The sequence below is a fragment of the Argopecten irradians genome, chromosome 1 (genome assembly GCF_041381155.1).
Source record: "Argopecten irradians isolate NY chromosome 1, Ai_NY, whole genome shotgun sequence".
Taxonomy (NCBI): Eukaryota; Metazoa; Mollusca; class Bivalvia; order Pectinida; family Pectinidae; genus Argopecten; species Argopecten irradians.
Genome location: NC_091134.1, coordinates 25,822,150 through 25,845,078, shown reverse-complemented (window position 1 = coordinate 25,845,078; position 22,929 = coordinate 25,822,150). Strand labels below are relative to the sequence as shown.

Below are 22,929 nucleotides of genomic sequence, written 5' to 3'. Positions count from 1 at the left end.
CGATTCAGAAAAAAAAATCCAGAAATAACACAAAATCAATTCTCCATGAGAGTAAACTTATTCTTCTAAAATTAGAAATTCAAAACTTGTATTACACATACGTTGTATACTGTACACACGTTCTGACGGCAAAACAGCAATGTTAAAAAGTACAATTTATGGGCGGAGGTAACATCAGGCATTATGCAAGTTTCAGTAGTAGTGCCAGTTTTGTTTGTGTTATATGTTTAAATGATATTCCAAAATCCGTACTGTCAGATATGTATGTATTTATCATGCAACCAGCATTTGTATTGTCAAAATACACCTACCACATATTTTTGCTGTATTCGGCACTGACGGAAAACAATCTGGAAATGTACGGGTTTTCTTTTCTTTGAACAACGAATTTCTATATTGTTTTGTAAAATGAATCGCAACATTTTTCAAGCCCGTTGACTCTTGAATTAAATTCTTTTAAGCAATACATTATCGTGGTATACAGATCTCAGCTGCTGTGGTGTAGAAGTAACGCGTGACATATTCATCATACATGTATATGATACTTTTTAAAAATATCATTGATTGATTTCTGATATACATGTGCATTATACGTGGTTTAAAAGGAAGATCTCAATATGAAGATCTAGATTAAGATTAGAAAAGTACATGTATACATGCAGACGTGGTTAGACTAATAAAAATCGTGCAACTTTATTTTTAAATAATCATGAAAAACTCATTCACTTTATCTGGTTTAACCAGGATATATTATCTTGCATCTACTAGCTATTACAGCTAGCTTAGGGAGGCATATCTAGTACATAATTACGCGATTTGTTCATATTCATGAGTCACGGTGATAATGATTAAAGGGACAATTCATTCTAAGAGAACATTAAAATTTGTATATATATCAGATAAAACAACTTCTAATGGAAATTACATCAGTCAGTTTTACTGTGATATGCCTGAAACGCCTATGGTGGTGACACGTGTGTGAAATATTCAAACTTGCTCGCTGTCCGCCATTACACACTGTGGTCGAACTTCTTGTATGCCGAACCCTGTCCCTTGCTCGTAAAGTAATGCAACTTTTGGCTTGAACTGCTCAAATCGCTCTGACAGTAGTGTGTTTACCTTATTAGGTGAATTGTCTTGCCTAAAAATCATTTTATCACCTTCTCAGTGGTTATGAAGTTCATTTGTTTAACGTGCGTGACTTTGGCTCGGGTATGGGTACAGAGTTAATATTGTACCTGCTTAATCGTATTGATCAACGATTTGATATTTCAACGATATTAATTAAAATACTTAACAATGTTGTAAAATTTGTCAATGTTTTACGTTATATGTTTCATAAGAAATGTAGAACAATACATTTATGCTATAGTTTGCTTATTGGTTATGTAAAAGAATTTGCCTGAGTGAATTGTCTCTTTAACGATTGCATATGTGATGAGTGCATATTATAATAAGATATTTAGGCAGTAGCCTTTCATGTACAACATGTTTATATATTTACATAGCTATAAGGCCTAGTAGATATAAATGTACGTATACAGGTTCAGTTCCCTATACATTTGCCGCGGTGAGTGTATTCAATTTACATGTTCTAAAAAGTGTATTATGCATAAATTACTAATTTCAAATTTCGATTATAGGCATACATTTTTACGATATGATTTTAGATGGCCATATATTTAAAAAGCACGGTGTACATAAGATCTATTCTTAGGCTCAGGCTGTGTACATGTACAGTCCATGGTGAGAGGCTCATACAGTAAATTTTACGTGTTAGATAGATCTACAAAACCGAGAGTGTAAAATCGATTTGGTGCACGGAGATTTGTACAGTATTGCATATACGTCGAATTTCTATTGGTGCTTTAAGTTCTATAAAAGACGATCGATATTTTTTCTTTATATTCTACTGTTGAGTAATGTACAATAGCCCTGTACATGGAAATCGATGATTTCTACAAATGACCTTTGACCGTCTGGAATCTGCAGCCAACCAATCAGGATCGGCGTTACAACTTCTTCGCGCCAAAGGTCTCGCGTGAGGCACGCGAAATCGCGGGAATTGAAAATATAATTGAAACTGAGCTAAGAGAAACTCTAAAAATAGCGGAAATTACAAAGAAAATTCAGTGAAAAAAGACTTGACAAAAGAAGTAAAAGTATGCCTCCAAAGAAGCGAAATCCAGATAGCGATGTCAATCCCGCGGTCAAACGTAAGAAGAAGAAGAACGACGATTCAGACGATGATTTTGACGACGATGCAGGAGAAGATGCAGAGAACAATGGTTCTACTGAAGTGGTCGGAGAATATCCAGATGTCGTGAGTTTGTCGTCATTTCTAAGTTATCGAAATAAAAAAAGTCATAATATATCAGTGATATCACAACACAGAGTGCCGGTGCTGTATGTCGTGATCAGCTGATCGACCGTGAATATATTAAAAATAGGGCAATGTTTTCATTGACGGAATTGAATATTCACAACAAAGACTTGGACGTTTCGGTACCATTCGATAGACCTCTCAGTATTGACACAAATGTTATTCCGCTCCGCCTAGAGAGTGAATATTATTAATTGTGATAATGTGTTGTTTTGGATTACATCATCACAAAATGTAGGCCTAAATGATGAATCATATGTAGCCTAAGATGCAATTTGTCACGCGTGACAAAATTACTAAAAGGCACAATGTACACTGTACAGTGATTGTTGCATTAATTTGGTTGACTTCTGTCCCAGAAGTTAGACTTTTAGAAAAGTTTTCTAAACATTTTTCTTTCGACTTTAAAATTTTGTACTGAGGTCTAGATGCAAATATTTAACAATAACAACCGCTTTGCAGCAGTCATAAACAAGTTACTATTATAAAATATAGTATGCTGTTTACTACATTTGAAGATCGATTGATGTCATTTCATTCTGTTTGTTTTTTATAGTGAATATTTATGGTGTTATAGAAATGAAATTATCAAAATATGTTATATAGATAAATTATCAAACCATTTAATTTCTATAAATTAAACCACAAATAAGTTAGAAAATGTATTACACTATTTGACTCTTTAAAGAAAAGAAAGTACTGATGACTATGTGACTCCAATTAAATGTTTTACTGATATTTGACCGTTCAGACATTGGAAGGATCCATGTTAAGCGGAGAACTCCTGATATGTGGTGGGACTAACTGGGATCTGATTGGCCGCAAACAGCTGCCCAAGAATGGTTTGTGATCCAATGCATTTGTAGCGGGATTGGACTGGGTTGATCATCGGTGACCAGGTAGCTCAGTTGGTAGAGCACTCGACTAGTGTTCAGAGGGTCCCGTGTTCGAATCCCTGTCTGGCCGCTACATTTTCTCTTATCCTGTTACACATTAAAGCAACATTTTAAGTAAAATTCAAAAATTATATAAACAAAGGACAACTAGATTGTATGACTTTTTCCTTTTATATACATGTACAGATCTATGTCATTGTGATTCTCAATGGAAGTATTTTCAAATTTCAACAAAATCTCACAAAAATAGCAGTTTATTCCTCAATATCATTCTATATTGCATCCCAATTCATCCTTTTTCCTACTGAAACATGGTAAAAAAAGACTGTTTCGTATTAACAGAAAAAGCAATGACAATATGTAAGAGGTCAAAATTTCTTAAAGTCATGTTGATCTGTTGCAGCTAAAAATGGTGGTGGACCTAATCTTTGGGGTCCACATAGGATGGACAATATGATTGGTACTAGAGTAAGGACGGTTGTGTCTGGCTCCACAGCATGCCACAGTGTTGTCATAACTACAGAGGGCAAGGCACTGACATTTGGTAAGTTATATTTTTTCTTTGAATATGGAGTATTATCCTTTTTTATCGAAACAGAATATTAATTTTGGTCTGTCCGTCCGTCTGTTTGTCTGTAACACTATTTTGCTGACTGTCGACTCTCATTTCTGAAGGGTCATTTCTTTGATGCAGCTTCCGACGATGAAGGCGGAAGGAAAAGTGCAATAATATCAATATTTCTTGCTCTATTAGTATTTTTTCCTTCTTTATCTTTGTTTTTCAACTCCGTGTATTTGCATAGACTTTTACATGACCTCCGGTTATTTGAATAAAATATTTGGGAAATTCTAAAAATAAAATCGAATATTTTTCAATTTTGCAATATATTTTTAGCGAAATTCGCCGATTTATGTTTCAAGATACTTCGCTTTTACTAGAAATCATCCTGGTAACAGATTAACGTTATAGTATGGCTTGTTATTTTATGCATGAATCTGCAAAAGTATTGACGCTGTTACGATTTACATCAGCAGCGGTTGATCATAACTTTAATATATTCACTGACTCAAACATCTAATTAAAGCATTTGCACTTTCAAATATGTTTATTTATTAACGTAACGTACCTTAGTTCGCGATCGGTTGGAGAAACCATGCTTCCTTACAACAATCCCTTACAACAATCGCCATTCATGAGTAGTCTCGTTCAACCAGAGTCTTGTTGACTACGACAGACATGTGCGTATCAAGCGTCTCGTTGAACGAGACATAAAAGCATGCAAAGTCGGCGTACAATGACTACCGCAAGTTTCGTACAGTATGTAAGCTTAGGATACAAAAGATACTTGCTACGTTAATTGTTTCATTGCTACTTGAATATGCATTAATTTCTGAAATGTTATCAAGCTATTCGCCGTATAGATCAACAATACAGGGAGAATTCTCAAAAGACATTTAGGTCGAGTGAACGCATGGCTTCATCACCTGCCGCCATTTTCGAATTCATATGCACATGTGTAAAAGCAACACTACTAGTTGATCGGCACTTTGAAGTTTAATCACGATCGTAAGTTCATTTTGCCAGGCAAATGTACGTAAATTTGTTTATTATTTAGGTTCAGAATTGTAGACACAAATCCAATCCTGTTTAGTAGAATCTAATTGTATTTGACATCGATCGTTTTGCTGTTTCTCAAATATTCACGTGTCGATCTAACGTAAACAAGAATCTGATATTGGAATATTTTTTTGTTATTAAACAATTGAAATCGATTTACAACAAATAATTACTTGTGGTTCGTTTTAAGTGTAAATAATTTACGTATTTATCAAGTAAACGAAACGATATCTATTTGCCTATTCACATACATATGTGTGGGGTCAAACGGAGGTGCAAAATGTCATCTCCGCCTATTCGAATACTCCGGTTATTTGCATATTTTTTTCTGGAAAATGACCTATGCAAATAAGCGGAATCCTCTGTAACATCAATATTTCTTGCTCTATTAGTGATAACATAGTCATTAATGCATACTTACAGTTTATGTATTAACCCTTAGACTGCTACACGCGACTATATACGCGTTGGTTTAAATGGTCCTCAGTGCTACACGCGTATAAAGACGTTTTTTGACTCCGAGTTTTCAACCGGCGGTCCGATCGTCAAATCTCCCTCCTGTTGCTAAAATTATGACTGAAAATGAAAGTAGAATGCTTCCGATTGGTTCTAGTGTAATTACATTCGATATTCTCGGGATTATACCCTAAAAATAACCACAGGTGTGGAGGAATTCGAATGGTATACTGACTCGTCAAAATGGCCGCTCCGATAGATCGAAGTGATGAAGAACGTGTACAACAGTTCTTTGCTAGCGATGTGTCAGAAGTTGAAAGTAAATTTGAAGGGTCAGATACTTTAGATTGGGATCCAATAGAAGGCAAAATTATTTTAATTTCACCTATAAATAAGTGTGTGCCCGATGCCAACACAGAACATGAGACAGCCCCCCACGCGGCCGGCTGCCGTGTTGACAGAAGACAAGATTGACTTTCACAGGCGAGTTGAACTTGAAATTAATGCACAACATGAATAAATGTAAACTGTTGCTTTTAAAAGCATTTTTGGATGATTACAATATAGAAAATATAGTTGTTCACGCAAATTTGTTTATATTATCTACACGAAGTTTATATTACCGTCAATGACCGGCATGTTGAAAGAAAACATGAACGAAAAATGACACTGGGATTACGTTTTATGAGATGCAGGTGTTTCTTTTACGTTGATAACGGCTATGGGTTTTATCCAGATTAAGTGATTTACACCACTGTTGGTCAAGTCATGATGCATTTGAAAAACAATTTTTCAGATATTGTTTAGGATCGTTTTCTAGTTATATTGTCTAATTAACTTTCACCTGACTGAAAATGACTTACCTGGACTCACCTGAGCTATAACAATACTTTTAAGGGTAACTTGGTCTAAGATAGAGATAATATGTGGTGCATAATGCAAATGCATACACTATGTGATGATAGACCAGAAATTAAACAGGAAACTAGCTTCTTTCTTTCATGAACAATTATCAAGATTTTGTTTGTGAATATTAATTAGTTTTAGAAGTTTTTACCTGGATTTTTTCAAAGACTTAATAACCAAATGAAGTCATATGCTTCTTAATACTAAGGTTACTCTATTAAATTGGTTTTATTTCATAATTTTAATTGAGTTTTCTTGTTATTATTTGATACAACCTAATATTTTTACCTTTAGTCACCTGTATTGTTACCTGTATGCTTAACGAGAAGTATATTTGTGGAATAAACAACATCAATATAAACTACAGGCAATAACAAACAATTTTCATATAACTTTTATTCACATAATGCAAATAGTTTTCAAGATATAATCATTTATAATTAAGTTATCATTTCCCTGGATTTTACAAAATTAATGCAGCACTGAGAGCCATTACTATACAAACCATTGCAGCAGCCTAAGGGTTAATTATCTGGGGCATTCATCTAGGAAAACCATAACTTGAGGCCTCATAAAATAGTATTTTAGTGGATTAGATATGATGAATCCTTTCCGTAACATTTTGCCCTAGTTTTAAATATGGCGACTGGTTACTACAAAAAACGAAAAGTGAATTCAAGCGGACAGAATGCAAGTAAAAGTAAAGACAGATCAAGCGTTATGGAGACGTAGCAATTTGTTTTGTCTGGCTCATGAAAGTTTACTTTAGGAGATGTAAATATTTGTTTTAGATGGATTTTACGGCTGTTTTTTATAAAAATTCTTGTTGATTTATGAAAAAGAAGTAGGTATTTGGCATTGATGACGATCTAAATATGATTTAAACGTTTTATATTGTCACAATCCAAACTTTGAAAATGTTACCCTTAGCATCGGGTAAATGGCCTATCGGAAGTTAGTGTGTTCCAAAAGTGTCTCGTCGTGCTAAACCCCTAACATTGTTGGAGTATCTGTAACGCTTGGTTTCTGTGCAATAGCTGTCACAAATCTTAATCAATTTTTTTTTGTAACTTGGTCACATGGTTATTGGTTAATTGTGCCAAGGGCTCGGATGTGTTTGATCGCAATTTCATCACACCTATTTGCAGAGTTATGGCACTTTGATTAACGAAAAATAGGATTTATGACCGTTTCCGCTTAATCACAGATATTTATAACTGGATTTTCTCGAATTTTGGTAGCATGGCTAAATGACAAGTTCGATTGGCGCTTTCATAGGACCTTATTTGGCAGAGTTATGGCCCTTTGAATAACAAAAACGCCATTTTCATCTGTTTTCGGTTGTTTCAGTTCAATATCTCTCAAATATTACCGGATTTTCTCAAAACTTAGTAACATGGTTAAATGTCTTGGGGCTTTGGCCAAGTTTGATCAGGACTTGATTGGACCCTATTTGGCAGAGTTATGGGTCTTTCATTAACGAAAGCGGGGGATATAAATTCCACGAATTTGCTTATTCTACATATTGTATCATGTGTTGTTGATGCATGGTTATCAACCCCTCATAAAGATCCAGAGTCACCAGTATAAATGTTTTATATTTGAGAAGTTCATTGATCTGCAGTTCTCAGAATTCTAATAAATTATATTGTATGACATTTACTAGATTAAACAGTATTTTATTGAAAATAAGTGTATAATACAATTATTTACTGTTTGTGAATGATTTGTTAACAAGCTTATAAGAGCTAATTGTAAAAGCATATCCTTATTAGTGGTTTAGCATTGATGTAAAGTAAAATAATCATAGCTATACCAAATAAGAGTTCATAAGATTTTTACCTGTTCATAAGATTTTTACCTGTTTAAGTTTTTTATTAGTGATTAGAAAATGCAGATGAATTTTATAGAAGTACACACATATCTTATAAAAGTTGACTAAATCGATATCAATATACTTTTGAACTAGAAGGAATTATTTATAGTAATACAAATTACAAGTTGATCACATTTTGGTCTGTTTGTAGGGAGGAACGACATGGGACAATTAGGACAAGGCGACTGTTTACGTAAGGATGTACCGACCCTGGTACCCTGTCTAGATGGTGTCAACATTGTAGATGCAGCATGTGGCAAGAACCACACCTTATTACTCTCAGGTAGGATAAATAATAATGAAATTGATGTTTATTCAGCACCTAGAAAGCTTGGGTTGAAATTGAATTTTTTTTCATCTATCACTGCATTGAAAATTTGTACATAATACAAGATTTATTGCAAAGAAAGAAAGTCAATATTGAGTTTGGACACTATAGAGTCTTGAGATGAAGTGTAAAATAAATTTGATTATACTGTATTCGCCTTAATTAGCGCCCCTCACTTTTTCTTGGGATGAGTTGGAGTTGTATAAATGCCCCTATTCCATTGATTTAAAGATATTTTACAACATCTGATGCCTCTAATATCAGCATTGTATCCCATATTACATGAACTATCAAGTCTTTTACATGTGAATCATGCCATGACAATGTGTCTAAAAGGATAAAAGGCATATGCATGTTTACTGCAACAGATTAATGTGACAAGAGTATAGAAGGATTTAGATTATGATTGGCTTTTTTCGTCCGCAACTTACATTTTGGTTCATTAGTAAGTGCTGCAGCTGCCCCTTTTTTAACTCACCAGCCCAAAGGGCAAGTGAGCTTATGCTGTGGTGCAGCGTCCGTCGTCCAGCGTCAACTTTTCAATTTAAACAACTTCTTCTCCAAAACCTTCAGTCCTGAAATTAGACTTTTAGCATGCTGGGCTACCTAGTTTGTTCAAATGAATGACATTGACCTTCATTCAAGGTCACAGGGGTCAAATATGTGAAAATTTATTACAGACTTCTTCTAAGTAGCCTGTGACATGCTGGGATGAAGGACTACCAGGTTGTTCAAATGAATGACCTTGACCTTCGTTCAAGGTCACAGGGATCAAATAGGCTGAAATATCTTGTTAAGACTTCTGCTTCATAACCAAGAGGCCTAGAGACTGATATTTGACATGTAACATGTTGGGATAAAGGGCTACCAAGTTTGTTCAAATGAATTACCTTGACCTTGATTCAAGGTCACAGCGGTCAAATAAGCTTAAATCTTTAAACGACTTCTTCTTAATAACCGAAAGGCATAGAAACCTGATATTGGGCCTGTGGCATGCTGAGATGAAGGGCTATCAAGTTTGTTCAAATGAATGACCTTGACTTTAATTCAAGGTCATATGGGTCAAATAGGCTTAAAATTTTAAATTACATCTTAATAATCAAAAGGCATAGGGACCTGATATTGGGCCTGTGGCATGCTGGGATCAAGGGTTATCAAGTTTGTTTAAATGAATGACCTTGACCTTCATTCAAAGTCACAGGGGTCAAATAGACTAACATATTTAAATGACTTCTTTTTAATAACAAAGAGGCCTAGGGACCTCTAATGTGCTTAGGCATGATATAGGTTATTATTCACTCTTATGGCAAGCTGTTTGGGTTTTTACCTATTGAAATGAAGATATCTTTATTCAAAATACAGATATCTGTTTTTCTGCAACAATTAGAGATATCTGTATTTGAATTATAGATATCTTTAATTGAATTATAGATATCTTTAATTGTATTAGAGATATCTGTATTTGAATTACAGATATCTCTAATTCAATTAAAGATATCTTTATTTCAATTAGAGATATCTGCATTTCATTGTAAATAAGAATATCTGCTTTTAGAATAAAGATATCTTTAATTCAAACACAGATATCTCTAATTTAAATACAGATATCTATAATTCAATTAAAGATATCAGGAATTGTTGTAGAAATACAGATATCTTTATTTTAAATACATATATCTATATTTGAATTAAAGATATCTTTATTTGACATGAAATAGAGATATCTGTATTTAACTATCTAATAGGAAAAACGACTGCTCCCTTGACTTTCTCTTTTTGCGCATGACGGAAGTAAAGAAGTAGTGACGCAAAATGGCGTTGAATGCAGACGGTGTTACAACGTATCTGCTTTCAATATTATTCAATTATAGCTGCAACAGCTCGCTCTGTTTTCCGGAGAGCAGTTGCCATGTCCTGTTCTTAAGAAATCCCCTCCAAATAGCAAGTTTATCGGTTTAGTAGGGTTTAGTAGACCTACAGTTATCATACATGCATATGGATTCTTAAAATCCAATTTAATTACAAGCATTTCATTAACATTGATCAGGATTAGGGAGTAGTCATCATTCTCTTTGTGTTTCAAAATTAATCTTCATACTGATCTATGAGCAAATACGTGTAAATACAGATATCTTTAGTTCAAATATCTGTATTCCAATCTGTATTTCAAAGTAATTGCAGATATCTCTAATTCAATTAAAGATATCTCTATTTTAAATAGAGATATCTGTATTTGAATTAGAGATATCTGTATTTAAAATGAAGACATCTCTATATAAACAAAATTAAAGATATTTTTATTTAAAATATGGATATCTTTAATTCAAATAGAGATATCTCTATCTAAAATAAAGATATCTTTAATTGAACAATAATTAAAGATATCTCTATTTAAAATAAAGATATCTCAATTACCATTAAAGATATCTGTAATTCAAATAGAGATATCTGAATTTGAAATAAAGATATCTGCAATTTAAAAGAAGATATTTCTATTTTCAGTAGAAATAGAGATATCTGTATTTAAATTTGACATATCTTTATTCAAATAGAGATATCTTTATTTAAATTACAGATATCTTTAATTAAATAAAGATATCTTCATTTTAAATAGAGATATCTTTAATCAATGGGTAAAAATCCAAACGGCTTGCCATACACTCTCCTATTTGTTAAGCATGACCCATGCATGATTACCAGATAGCAGGTGAGCGATTCGGGCCCATTTGGGCCCTTGTTACAATTATTTAAGCATCCTGGGTGCTAATTCCGTCAGTTACGGTAATCCTTTTGAAATAGGGAAGAATGAGGATAAGCAACAGTTCTGCTATTTAAAGAGCATAAACTTTTAACTATAGAAATAATGAAGTAGTTTGTTCAAGAAAGACAAGTTTATTTTAATGTGAAATCAAGATCAAGAAGCTGACTAGTCTACAGTATTGGTATTATATCTCCAATAAATGCAATCTAACAATCCTTTGTTATATTTACATTTTACTTTCTAGTTCAAAGTAAAACATAACTTAGATGCGAGTGAACATTTGAATTTCCCAGTTCAACCATTTAACCTAAACAGCCAAGTTCAATGTGATAAAAATATTCCCTATAAAAAAATTGAAAAGATAACATAAAAAAGATAATGTTTTTCAATAGCTTTTTAGTTTACTTTCAATTATTCAGACAATTGAAATATTTTCTTATAAGTTTCATAACCATACTGGTTCATTCAACTACATGGTCAATTTTCCGGTGCGGACTAACATGGTGTCAGTAAACAAGCTAAGACTCGCATCCATATATGTAGATATTACTACACCAAGTCTAGGCTGCATTTATTGGCTTATAATGCAGATCAAGATTATCATAAGAGTAAAGGGAGTCGCAGTGGCAAAATGTAAATACCACTGGCTAACATGCACTGTCATGCCGAGCACAGGGTTTGATGGATGTGTAAATGATATCTTTAAAGTAAAATGAGTTTGTTCAACAATATGTTAATGTGATTACAGATAAGGGTGTTGTGTATGCCTGTGGAGACAACAAGATGGGACAACTTGGTCTGGGTCACCAGAGTGGCAATATAACCAATCCAACACGGGTATGTTATAGGAATGTTTGCTGTCGGGGGGGAGCCGAAGAGGCGAGAAAACACTCCACCCCTGATTTTTTCAAAATTGCATGCTCTCAGGTGGGAACAATATAAACATAAGATAACAACAATACTTTTTTATGGTTTGGTACATTCTGAGATTAAAAACTTTTGGTAGATAAAGAGATTTTGTTTTTTTAGGTCACCTGAGACGAAGCATTACTGGGTCATTTGTAATAGGAAATGAGTCAAATTTTGTCAGAATTATCAGCACGAGATGGCCATTGAATCCTATTAACAAATTTTTGCATGACTGACCCTCAGGGGCCTTAGGGGCGGGGTCAAAAGGGTTCAAATAGGCTAAAACTTCAAAAATCTTCTGAACTTCTGTAAATGATAGAATCAAATACTCTTCATAGATTGAAAGGTTTTTACAATAATTGTGAATTATGTGACCTTGGGGTCTCACATTTCTCCCTGGGGAGGGGGTCAAGATTACTATAGGTTGTATAGGGAAAGCACATTTATGGGCATTTTTTGCTCAATTTTCAGAGTAAGTGAGTCAAACTGGGTTAGAATTATTAGCCCAGGATAGCATTTTAACATCATATGCATATTGGTCCTGGCTGACCTCCTGGGGGCAGAGGAGCGGGGCCAAAAGGGGTTAGATAGGCTAAATCTTTCAAAATCTTCTTCTAAAATTCTGGAATTGGTATAATCAAATACTCTTTGTAGATGGAAAGGTGTTAAGGTGTTATATAAAATCGTGAATTATATCACCCTGGGTCTCACGTTAATCCAGGGGAAGGGGTCAAGTTTTGTTTAATTTATATTGGAAGAACACATTTATGAACATTTTTTGCTCAATTTTCATAGGAAATGAGTCAAACTTGATTAGAGTTAATTATTAGCCTTAGATATAGAAATTTAATATCCATATCAGTCCTCGCTGACCCCCTGGGGGACCAGAGGGGCGGGACAAAACAGGGTCGAAATGACTAACATTTCAAAAGATTTCTGAGTTCACAGGTTTGATGGAAGCAAATGCTCTAAAGTCAAATTTGTAAAATCCCTGACCGACATCAAGGGCCAGTATATAGCGTGTCTTTGTTTCATTCTATTCTGTACTCAAGTGACCGTTAAGGCCCATGGGCCTCTTGTTGAGATATGTTTCGTATGAAATAACTAGAAAATGGTTATGATTTTTGTACTATCCATTCATAGACATGATTGATGTTAGAGAGATCATTATAAAGGATATACGGTATTGTTAGGGATCAATCACAAAAGCCAGGTAAAGTAACAAAGGATGAGACAAAAGTAAACCATAAAATGTGGATTATGTAAGCTTTGCTAGTGTCGTCCAAGTCCATTTCTGTAGGTAATAGTTGTGACTTGCGGGTAGGTATCGATTGTGAGGTCATTATTTTGTTCATAGAATTCACATCATTTTCCCCGAAAAGTGTGACGTTACAAAAGTAGATAACTGTAATGTGGAGATACAGAATACTTTGAATGAAGTTGTATTATTTACCCAATTAGGACACTTGAGAAACTAGGCTTTACTCATTGATTTTCTTTCTCAATAATTTTAGGGGACTATACCTCTTCAATTGGGAAAAATTTACATAGTATTTTTCTTAAAATATGTATATTTTTGATAGCTTTTCTTTATTTAGGAAAAAAATTACATACAATTGGAAAAATACAGCAAAATTTCTCTAGGGGAAGGGCCCTTTATTCCTCCCCAAATGTACCTAAAACATCACTGTTGCTTTATAATTTCACATATTATTAATGGTTACTATTTGCCAAATTGTAACTGTAAATCATAAAAAATTCCAATACATGTACATTGTATATAAAAATATATCTAAACCAGGATAATATTAGAGAAATATATAATATTTTCTGTAAACTCAACAGCATTAAAGAATCTTTTTTTTTCTTCTCAAAAACAAGCCCACAATTATAACTTGTTTTCTTTCTGAAAATACCATTGCAGATAGCATACAAAGGACCTCCAGTTAGGAAGGTGTCTTGTGGAGCGGAGTTCAGCATGATGTGTGACATCAGAGGAAATCTCTATTCTTTTGGCTGTCCAGAGTTTGGCCAGCTAGGTAATTTTAATATGTATCCTTGTAGGGATCATATAGGTATGTCCCACACACAGGAAGTTCTTACTTTTAAAATATCTTTAATTTTTGTCTCATCACTCTTGTGACCTTTTTTATCCCCCGCCCAACGAAGTTGGCGGGGGATATACAAATGGGTTCCGTCCGTCTGTCCGTCCGTCCGTCCGTCTGTACGAATGGTTTCCGGAGCATAACTCTAAAACCAGAAGAGATATTTCCACGAAACTTCATAGACACATTAGTCTTATGGTCTAGTAGTGCCTTTTGCTATTTTAAGGTTTTCGCTTTTTGTACTTTTTTCTGTAACCATGGAAACATTGCTTAAAACGGCAGATTTTTGTGTAAGAATCGTTTCCGGAGCACAACTCTAAAACCAGCAGAGATATTTCCATGAAACTTCATAGACACATGGTTCTTATGGTCTAGTAGTGCCTTTTGCTATTTTTAGGTTTTCATTTTTGCACTTTTTCCGTAACCATGGAAACATTGCTGAAAATATCATATTTTTGTACCAAGTTCGTTTCTGCAGCATAACTGGAAAACCAGTTGTGATATATGCACGGAACTCCATAGGCACATAAGTCTTATGGTCTAGTAGTGCCTTTTGCTATTTTAAGGTTTTCACGTTTTGTACTTTTTTCTGTAACCATTGAAACATTGCTGAAAATGGCAGATTTTTGTAAGAAATCGTTTCCGGAGCACAACTCATAAAACCAGCAGAGATATTTCCATGAAACTTCAAAGACACATTGTTCTTATGGTCTAGTAGTGCCTTTTGCTATTTTTAGGTTTTCACTTTTGTGCTTTTTTCTGTAACCATAGAAACATTGCTGAAAATATCATATTTTTTGTAGCAGGTTCATTTCCGGAGCATAACTCTAAAACCAGCAGAGATATTTCCCCTTCATAGACACATTCATTTTATGGTCTAGTAGTACCTTTTGCTATTTTTAGGTTTTCATTTTTTGCACTTTTTCCTGGTTTTTTTCATACACATAAGTCTCCACAATCAAACTTACTTCAGCTTTGATATCTCCATTGGCGGGGGATCTGAATGACTATGTCCTTGTTTAGAAAAGTTTTTATAGTTAATGTTAATAATAATATGAAATATAAAGTAACTACAATTTTCAAAATAAAATAAATTCTTGTAATACTAACTTTACAAAGTTTTATAAGGTTCTTTTAACAGTTCTATTCTTAACCTTCTTGCTGATTTTAGTAAGAAATTATCAGAGATTTTGCAGCAAAATAGAAATGTTCAAAATTTCACTACATGATTGAGCTAATCACCCTCAGAACAAGTAGGCCCAGGCCTATTAGACCTCTTGTATGGTTTTGCTGCTTATCTATGCAAGATGATATTGAATTATGCATCACCTTTAAACAATTTTTTTTTTTTTTTTTTTTGTAATTTCAGGGCACAATACTGATGGGAAATACTTTGTCACAAGCACAAAATTGTCCTTTAAATGTGAAACGGTACCGAGAAAAGTAAATGTGTTTATTGAGAAAACAAGAGAAGGACATGTTGTACCAGTTACGGACGTGGATGTTCGAGAAATGAGCTGTGGCACAAATCATACCGTGAGTTCTGGTCTGTTTCTAAGTTTTGTGATGGAGATTCTTTTGGTGATGGAACAGTTATTTGTTTATATGATCAAAGGTGGGATACTTGAAGTTATATAAATATATATGTATATAGTAATGATAATGGTAATATATACATTTGTCTGATCAATGAAAACTCCATGAAGAATTTTCATCATATTTTTTATTCATGTGTACCTTTTGAACAATAAACCAATTTTAATATAAAATCTAATAACAAACTAAAATAAGTTTTTAATATTCATATAGCAGGATACTTTAATTTCTTTAACAATTCGGATTTAATACAGTATTTTTTAAGGGAGCCATTTTAATTATTTAATAATACAAAAAACATTTTCCACTACCTATGTTTTATATTTACATTGCGGCTTGTTTTCTATTTTCACACAGGTTATCAGTGATTCCAGGAAAAGAGTATTTTCCTGGGGATTCGGCGGCTATGGTCGACTTGGCCATGCTGAACCAAAAGATGAAATGGTGCCACGTTTGCTGAAATTTTTTGATGGACCAAACAGGGGTTGTGTTCAAGTTTATTCAGGGTCTACCTTCAGTTTTGGTCTCAACGAACTCGGTAAAATTCCTATACCTACATGTCTACAGATGTGAAAATGATTTTTGCTCGTTGAATAATAACATTGCAGAATTTTATGTAGCAATGAAAGACCACGGCAAATCATTGTTATGGCCAGGTTTTCGTGACACTGCCAGTAAAATATATAATTACATGTAATATGGCATTCTGAAAAGAAAAGAAAAAAATACATTTGAAAGTCTTTGACCATAATCTTGACAAGAATTGAATAAAAATTAACTGATATTAAGCATTAGCATAGGCTTAGTTTAAACTGTTTCCAACATCTACTAAGTATTAAGAGATGTCATATATTTTTGACAGGCGTCCTGTACCTGTGGGGCCAGACCAAGCCAACGGGGGAGGCGGCCATGTATCCCAAACTAGTACAAGACCTGAGTGGATGGAGGATAAGGAGTATTGGCTGCTGGTATGGATAACTAGTGTACATTTTGTGGAGAGCAAATAAAACAGAAAAGGATTAACATTATTTACATTAAAGGCCCACTACCTTTCCGGAGCAAAATATATAGATTTCTTAAAAACATTATTAACCTCAGAAAATATATACCGATGGCCTAAGATGAGGTTACAACACCAAACATATGCAAGATTTCCTGCGTAATATATGATAACAATGGAGAGTCATTTCGCTGTTTTACCGCTGCCGCATTGATAGCCAACTACCGCGCGGTATTTAGGACGACGGGGGGAAACATAAGACGACCCGCGTTATGAAAATTAACATTTTATTTATTTTAATTAAATTGTTTAGGAGGTGATAATAAGTGTTGTATTAACGTTAAGTTAATAACTTTTGCAACTCTAAAAAATTATCAGTCTCGTTTTACATTCCCATTTTAAAAATTAAAAACCGTTTGGGAAAGGTAGTGGGCATTTAATAATGTGTACTCACAGTCATAGTAATCTGTTAAATGATAGCGCTGGTTACCACTTATAGAACATATTTGAAAACAGCATAATATTTTATAGAAACTGAATAATTGAATGTAGAGCTGTCATCATTACAATCAATATCAATGCATTGATGATTCTCATCTTCCAATACAATATTGATTCTTTTTTTCCAAAATCGATGCAATGACCAAAATTGTTCATGATGATCTGCCTATGACCTAGTAAATTTGAAATTTCAAATGCCAAAAATTATTTATGTGCATTATTTTTAACAGTATATCAACTGTATATATTTTGTAAGGATTCTAATCATTTTAACTCATTGAATTTTTCACACTTACCAGTTACCACTAAATTATATATGAAATACTCAGTTCCTGAGTGACATGCATTGTTTTTGTTCATAAACCAATTATGTAACCAAATGAGAGTTCTGGATTACATCCTTTTCTCAACAACACAATCTGACCATTGTTTCAATAGATATTGATACATCATGTTTTCCTTTTGATATATTGATACTTAAAATTTATATCAATGACAACTTCAATTGAATGAAATGGTTCAATTTGGCATTACGATGTAGAGATATTTTATGCAAATAACTTCTAACACCCTTCTCCCAACCAATAACTCATTTATAATATAGTTTTGGGGTCGATTTTGTTTAAACTTTTAAAATCAATTTTTGTAACAAAGGGAAAAACTTTTTAAATCAATTTTTGTAACAAAGGGAAAATCAAGTCACATTTTGATGCCATGGTTTCAACTTAGAGGTGGTCATTGGCTTACAGTTCTAATTGATTCATGACGTAATGTTTTTATAACTGTTTCGATCAATATATATTTGATATTTCAGTAACAAAAGTATAGTAGTAGCAGCAGATGACAGTGTTGTGTCATGGGGACCAAGTCCAACCTATGGCGAATTGGTAAGTAAAGCCATTTTAATAATCTCTTTCCCCTTATCAACCCATTCTAGATAGTATTTGGTAGCTAAAACAATTGATAATTTGATTATCATTGTATTGACCTTTAGTATCCATTGTTGCATCTTAAACACTTCTTGGATTATTTGTTGAGCATAGTTGGTTCCTATTTGAAAAAAATAACATGTCATTTGGTTGCCATGATCTTGAATGTTGGGTATTAATTAGCCATTGACTTCGAGTTCTTGTTGAAATTGACACACCAATTTGCTTACCTGAAGTGATTTGATAACATTGTCATAAATTTGAGAATGTATACTATAACAAGGTGATATAAATTTCAGGGTTATGGAGACAACAAACCACGCTCCTCGACAACGCCACAGGAAGTGAAAACTCTAGACAGTGTGTATATACATGCAGTGTCATGTGGTTACGGACACACGCTCATGATCGCTCGGCAGGATGAAGATAGTGAAAAGGAAAGGATAGCCAAACTACCCATCTTTAAACCTTAAGTTTGTGACTTTGTCTTGTCCAGCAAGCTAATTGTGTATTTGTTAGTGTCTTAGAGGGATATATTGTAGTCTTTTCAGGTAAATATGTTCATGTTTGAAATATGTTCATCAAACACATGTAGGTATCCGATAGAGGCTGTTTGAGGAGGGGGGGGGGCATATACACTGTATTTGTTTACATAGTGAAATCATAACAAATGTGTATACCTGTACAGAAGTGCTGAAACTTTGTTGATGTTTTGGGTAATCTGTTGACATCAGACTTGAAGAATACAATTTTTACCATATTGGTATGATATTGTATCAATCACACGGTGAGATGATTTGAACATCGTGAAATATTAATAAATGTTTTGTAACTGTAATTGTTTTAATGAATATTACACGATACATAGCAGAGGAACTTGCAGCTTTGGTGTTGCATTGGTTGTATTTGAAAAGGAAATTTATTGTGAAATTCGTAGGTTATTGCACTTGTAAAAAACAAACTTCACAACAAATTCAGGTAAAGATTATCAAGTTCAACCGAGTATTTGATTTTCCACCGATAGATGTTTGTTGTGTAAGACTAAAGTTGAATACCTTAAAGTTCCACCATTTGTAAGTCCCTCTCAAATTAACCATTCACCATTTTGCAATCAATCTCCACATTGTTAAATTTCATATTTAATTGAAACCTCATCTCAAAGTGGCAATATACTATATCTATATGTAATTATTTTGTCATTTGATACTTGTTATGTGTGATGTTAATATATTCTGTTTCATTCTGATATTTCACAGTCCATGCATCATAATGAGGGTGTTATATATGTATATATAGGATGTCTTGTTCGTGCTTGTCATTTTAATGCATCATCCAGAAGGGAATATCTCTTTAAGAACACCAATCATATAAGAGAACCCATACTAGACATTTTCGTACATTAGCAGATGGGAATATCAAACTGGTCGGTGGTTTTCCTCCGGGTACTCTGGTTTTCCTCCATCATAAAACCTGTCCTTACATGACCCTTGCTGTTAATAGGATGTAAAACTAAACTAATCAAAGTGAATGTGAAGCTGATTTGGCCTTCAACAGTTGTATAGTAAATAAAAATGATGGGAATCACTTTGTATCAAGGAAGATCACTAGTCAAGGTACTGATACTTATTTTTGTATGTGATCAAATTTTGCCAGCGATAATAAATTACGGAATTTAATTTGTGGCAAAAAATTTCAACTTTTAAGTACAATAGAGCTTTTCATTGTAAAAATTAACCACAATGGAAAGTTTGTTGTGTGTTAAAATGCGAAGTTATGACTCAGTAAGAATAAATTGGTTCCTGTTTGTTTTTTGGTCTCTGTTTTAATATTCAAGTCAATCTAAATATATTTTCACATTTGCATGCAGGTCACTCCCCAGATCACTTGATGAATATGTCAGAAACCTGTACCAAATAATTATAAATACCTTTGAATCAAAGGTAAAATTGTATCCAATACATGGTGTGTGTATATTTCAAACAAGACTTTATGAAGATGGTATACTGTATAGATACACATTTTTGCAGCAATATTTTTTTACCACTTTATGAACTAAAATCATAATACTAGATTCTCAATTGCTATTAATATTTGACCTGTTGAATATGATTATCATGATGCTTACATGTATTTCTATTTAAGTACTCTGATAAAAGCTGAACTAGATCTACTGAAAGTAGAAGAATTGAACCTGTTTACGATAAACCCAAAACTTTTCCTTTTAATACCAGGATAACTCTTAATGTTTCCATTGTCCAAGCAATTTTGAGGTTCAGCTCTTCCAGGATTTAAATCAAGGTGGAAAATCCGAGTAAATGGATCAATAGTTTTCATTAAAATACAATCCATATCAAAAGGACATTTCATGGTAAAATGCATACTGTTATAAATTTGTCTCCAGTAAAAATCGTATCAAAGTTTATATACTTGAAGCCTAGATCTGATCATAATATATAACAATGTTTTTGGTAGTATTTTACTGTGGTAAGTATTCCTCATAGTAGTATTAGTCTATGTTGATGTCGACAATGTAATTTCATCACAGCAAATAATCTTTTCTTCTGGTGTACTTATTTATTCATCGTATTATTAAATAACTCACTCACCCATGAAATTCCATATTAATAGACTGGACTAGTCTTTGATTTAGAGGAGCCTATTTGTGTCTTGAGTGGAGAATGAGTTGAGTTAAAAATTTTCACAGCTGTCATCAAGACCAATGTTCATTTAGATGTGTAATATTGTAAGGAGTCCTGTCATTTCTGATTTCTACCATTTTATCTTTCTTATTTGTACACACTTATGATTGTATAGAAATTTGTAGTGAATTTGCACTTCTAAGCATAATCTAAGATTGACAAGCGGGAAATTTTTCTTCAATGTGAAGTTTCTGGGAATTCCTAAATTCCACCAGGGGATGTATTTGCGGATGTTTTTATAAATGATTGTAAAGACTTTTTACATCCTCATTGTTTTTATATTCTGTCTGCTCTATGCAGAGTTATCATGCTTTGAATTTGCAACTTTTTTGAAAGTAATAAATATTTTAGTCACTGCATGACTTACAATAATGACTTAAAGAGCCATTTCTCTCTTTCAAGAGCAGATAACTCTGCATGAAAAGACTGACCAAATTTTACCTCATAATTCAATCTTGGTAAAAACATTTTATAAATATTAGGTATAACAAGAATAGTGTTTATTCCATCCATTTTTGTCTTCTTACTTACATATCTATGTATCATGACATGTTTGTTGTGTAGCAGTTTGATAATGATATTTTGCCATTTATAAGTTTTGTTTTATTTGCTAGACATTTCCAAATACAGTGAACCCGCAATAATCCGGACGCTGATGGTCCTCAAAACTGACATTGCGGACAAAATACCTGGGAACGGATTTTTAAACTGAATCTGGTAATCAGGAAGATTGGCAGTTTGTACAGATTGGACTAAGGATACAAACCTTAGGATTATCGAGGGTTCACTGTACCAATTTTATATGTACTATTGATGTTATTTTGGCATGGTTGTATGTAAAGCTAAGACTTTATTGTGAGCCTGTAGTCACAACGTAGATATTTTTTTAAGTGTACCAAATATCATAACCAAATTTTAATACATTACTTCAAAAAAATTGATGCAAAATGAGATCATTTCAAAAGTTTGAAAATGAACTTAGCATGATCTGACAATGTACATACATGGGGACTCAAAGTTATATATCTATATATATGTGTGTGTGTCTGATGGACCAGCAAGATAATAATCATGCTTAACTTTTCATTTGACCGGTTTAAGAATTGGTCGTTTAATATTTGATTGGAGTTTTTCTAACTCTATTAGAAATCCAACTATTATTATTAATCCATGTCAACATACCTCACAGAAAACTTTGGAGAAGAGCAAAGGCAGAATTTAATATTTATGACATGACATCAGATGATTTTTTTGTGTGTAGATGTTTCTTAAAATTAAAGGGACAATTCACTCAGGCTAATTCTTTTACATAACCAAGAAGCAAAATATGGCATAAATGTATTGTTCTACATTTCTTATGAAACATATAACATAAGATATTGACAAATTCCACGTCATTATTTAGTATTTTAATTGATACCGTTGTAATTACAAATCGTTGATCAATACGATTAAGCAGGTACAATATGTACGCTGTACCCATACCTGAGCCAAAGTCACGCACGTTAAACAAATGAACTACATAACCACTGTGGAGGTGATATAATGATTTTTTTAGGCAAAACAATTCACCTAATAAGGTAAACACACTTCTGTCAGAGCGATTTGAGCAGTTCTAGACAAAAGTAGCATTACTCTACGAGCAAGGGACTGGGTTCGGCATACAAGATATTCAACCACAATGTGTAATGGCGGACAGCGAGTGAGTTTGAACATTTCACACGCATTTCACCACCATGGGATTTTCTGACATATCACAGTAAAACCGACTGATCTAATTTCCATTAGAACTGGGGGTTTTCCGATATATATACAAATTTTAATGTTTTCGTGTAGATGTTTCTTAAAATTAAGGATACCATATTTGAACCAATAAGCACCCAGGGCCCTTGAAAGAATGAAATAAATAAGGGGAACACCCAATAGAACAAAATTTTCGTTATTGCACAAAGTTAGCGATAAATCA

At 33.4% G+C, this 22,929-nt stretch overlaps 1 protein-coding gene across 1 annotated transcript; it reads left to right on the top strand.

Annotated features, from left to right (window-relative positions):
• Positions 1–2,041: 2,041 nt before the first annotated feature.
• LOC138322027 (protein RCC2 homolog) lies at positions 2,042–22,792 on the top strand. Its single transcript, XM_069266086.1, has 11 exons — positions 2,042–2,323; positions 3,135–3,225; positions 3,683–3,823; positions 8,287–8,418; positions 11,973–12,061; positions 14,058–14,172; positions 15,608–15,774; positions 16,192–16,372; positions 16,697–16,802; positions 18,150–18,222; positions 18,564–22,792. Exons 1-11 carry the CDS (start codon positions 2,165–2,167, stop codon positions 18,735–18,737), a joined length of 1,428 nt encoding a protein of 475 aa, XP_069122187.1. The 5' UTR covers positions 2,042–2,164; the 3' UTR covers positions 18,738–22,792.
• The last annotated feature ends 137 nt before the right edge of the window (positions 22,793–22,929 follow it).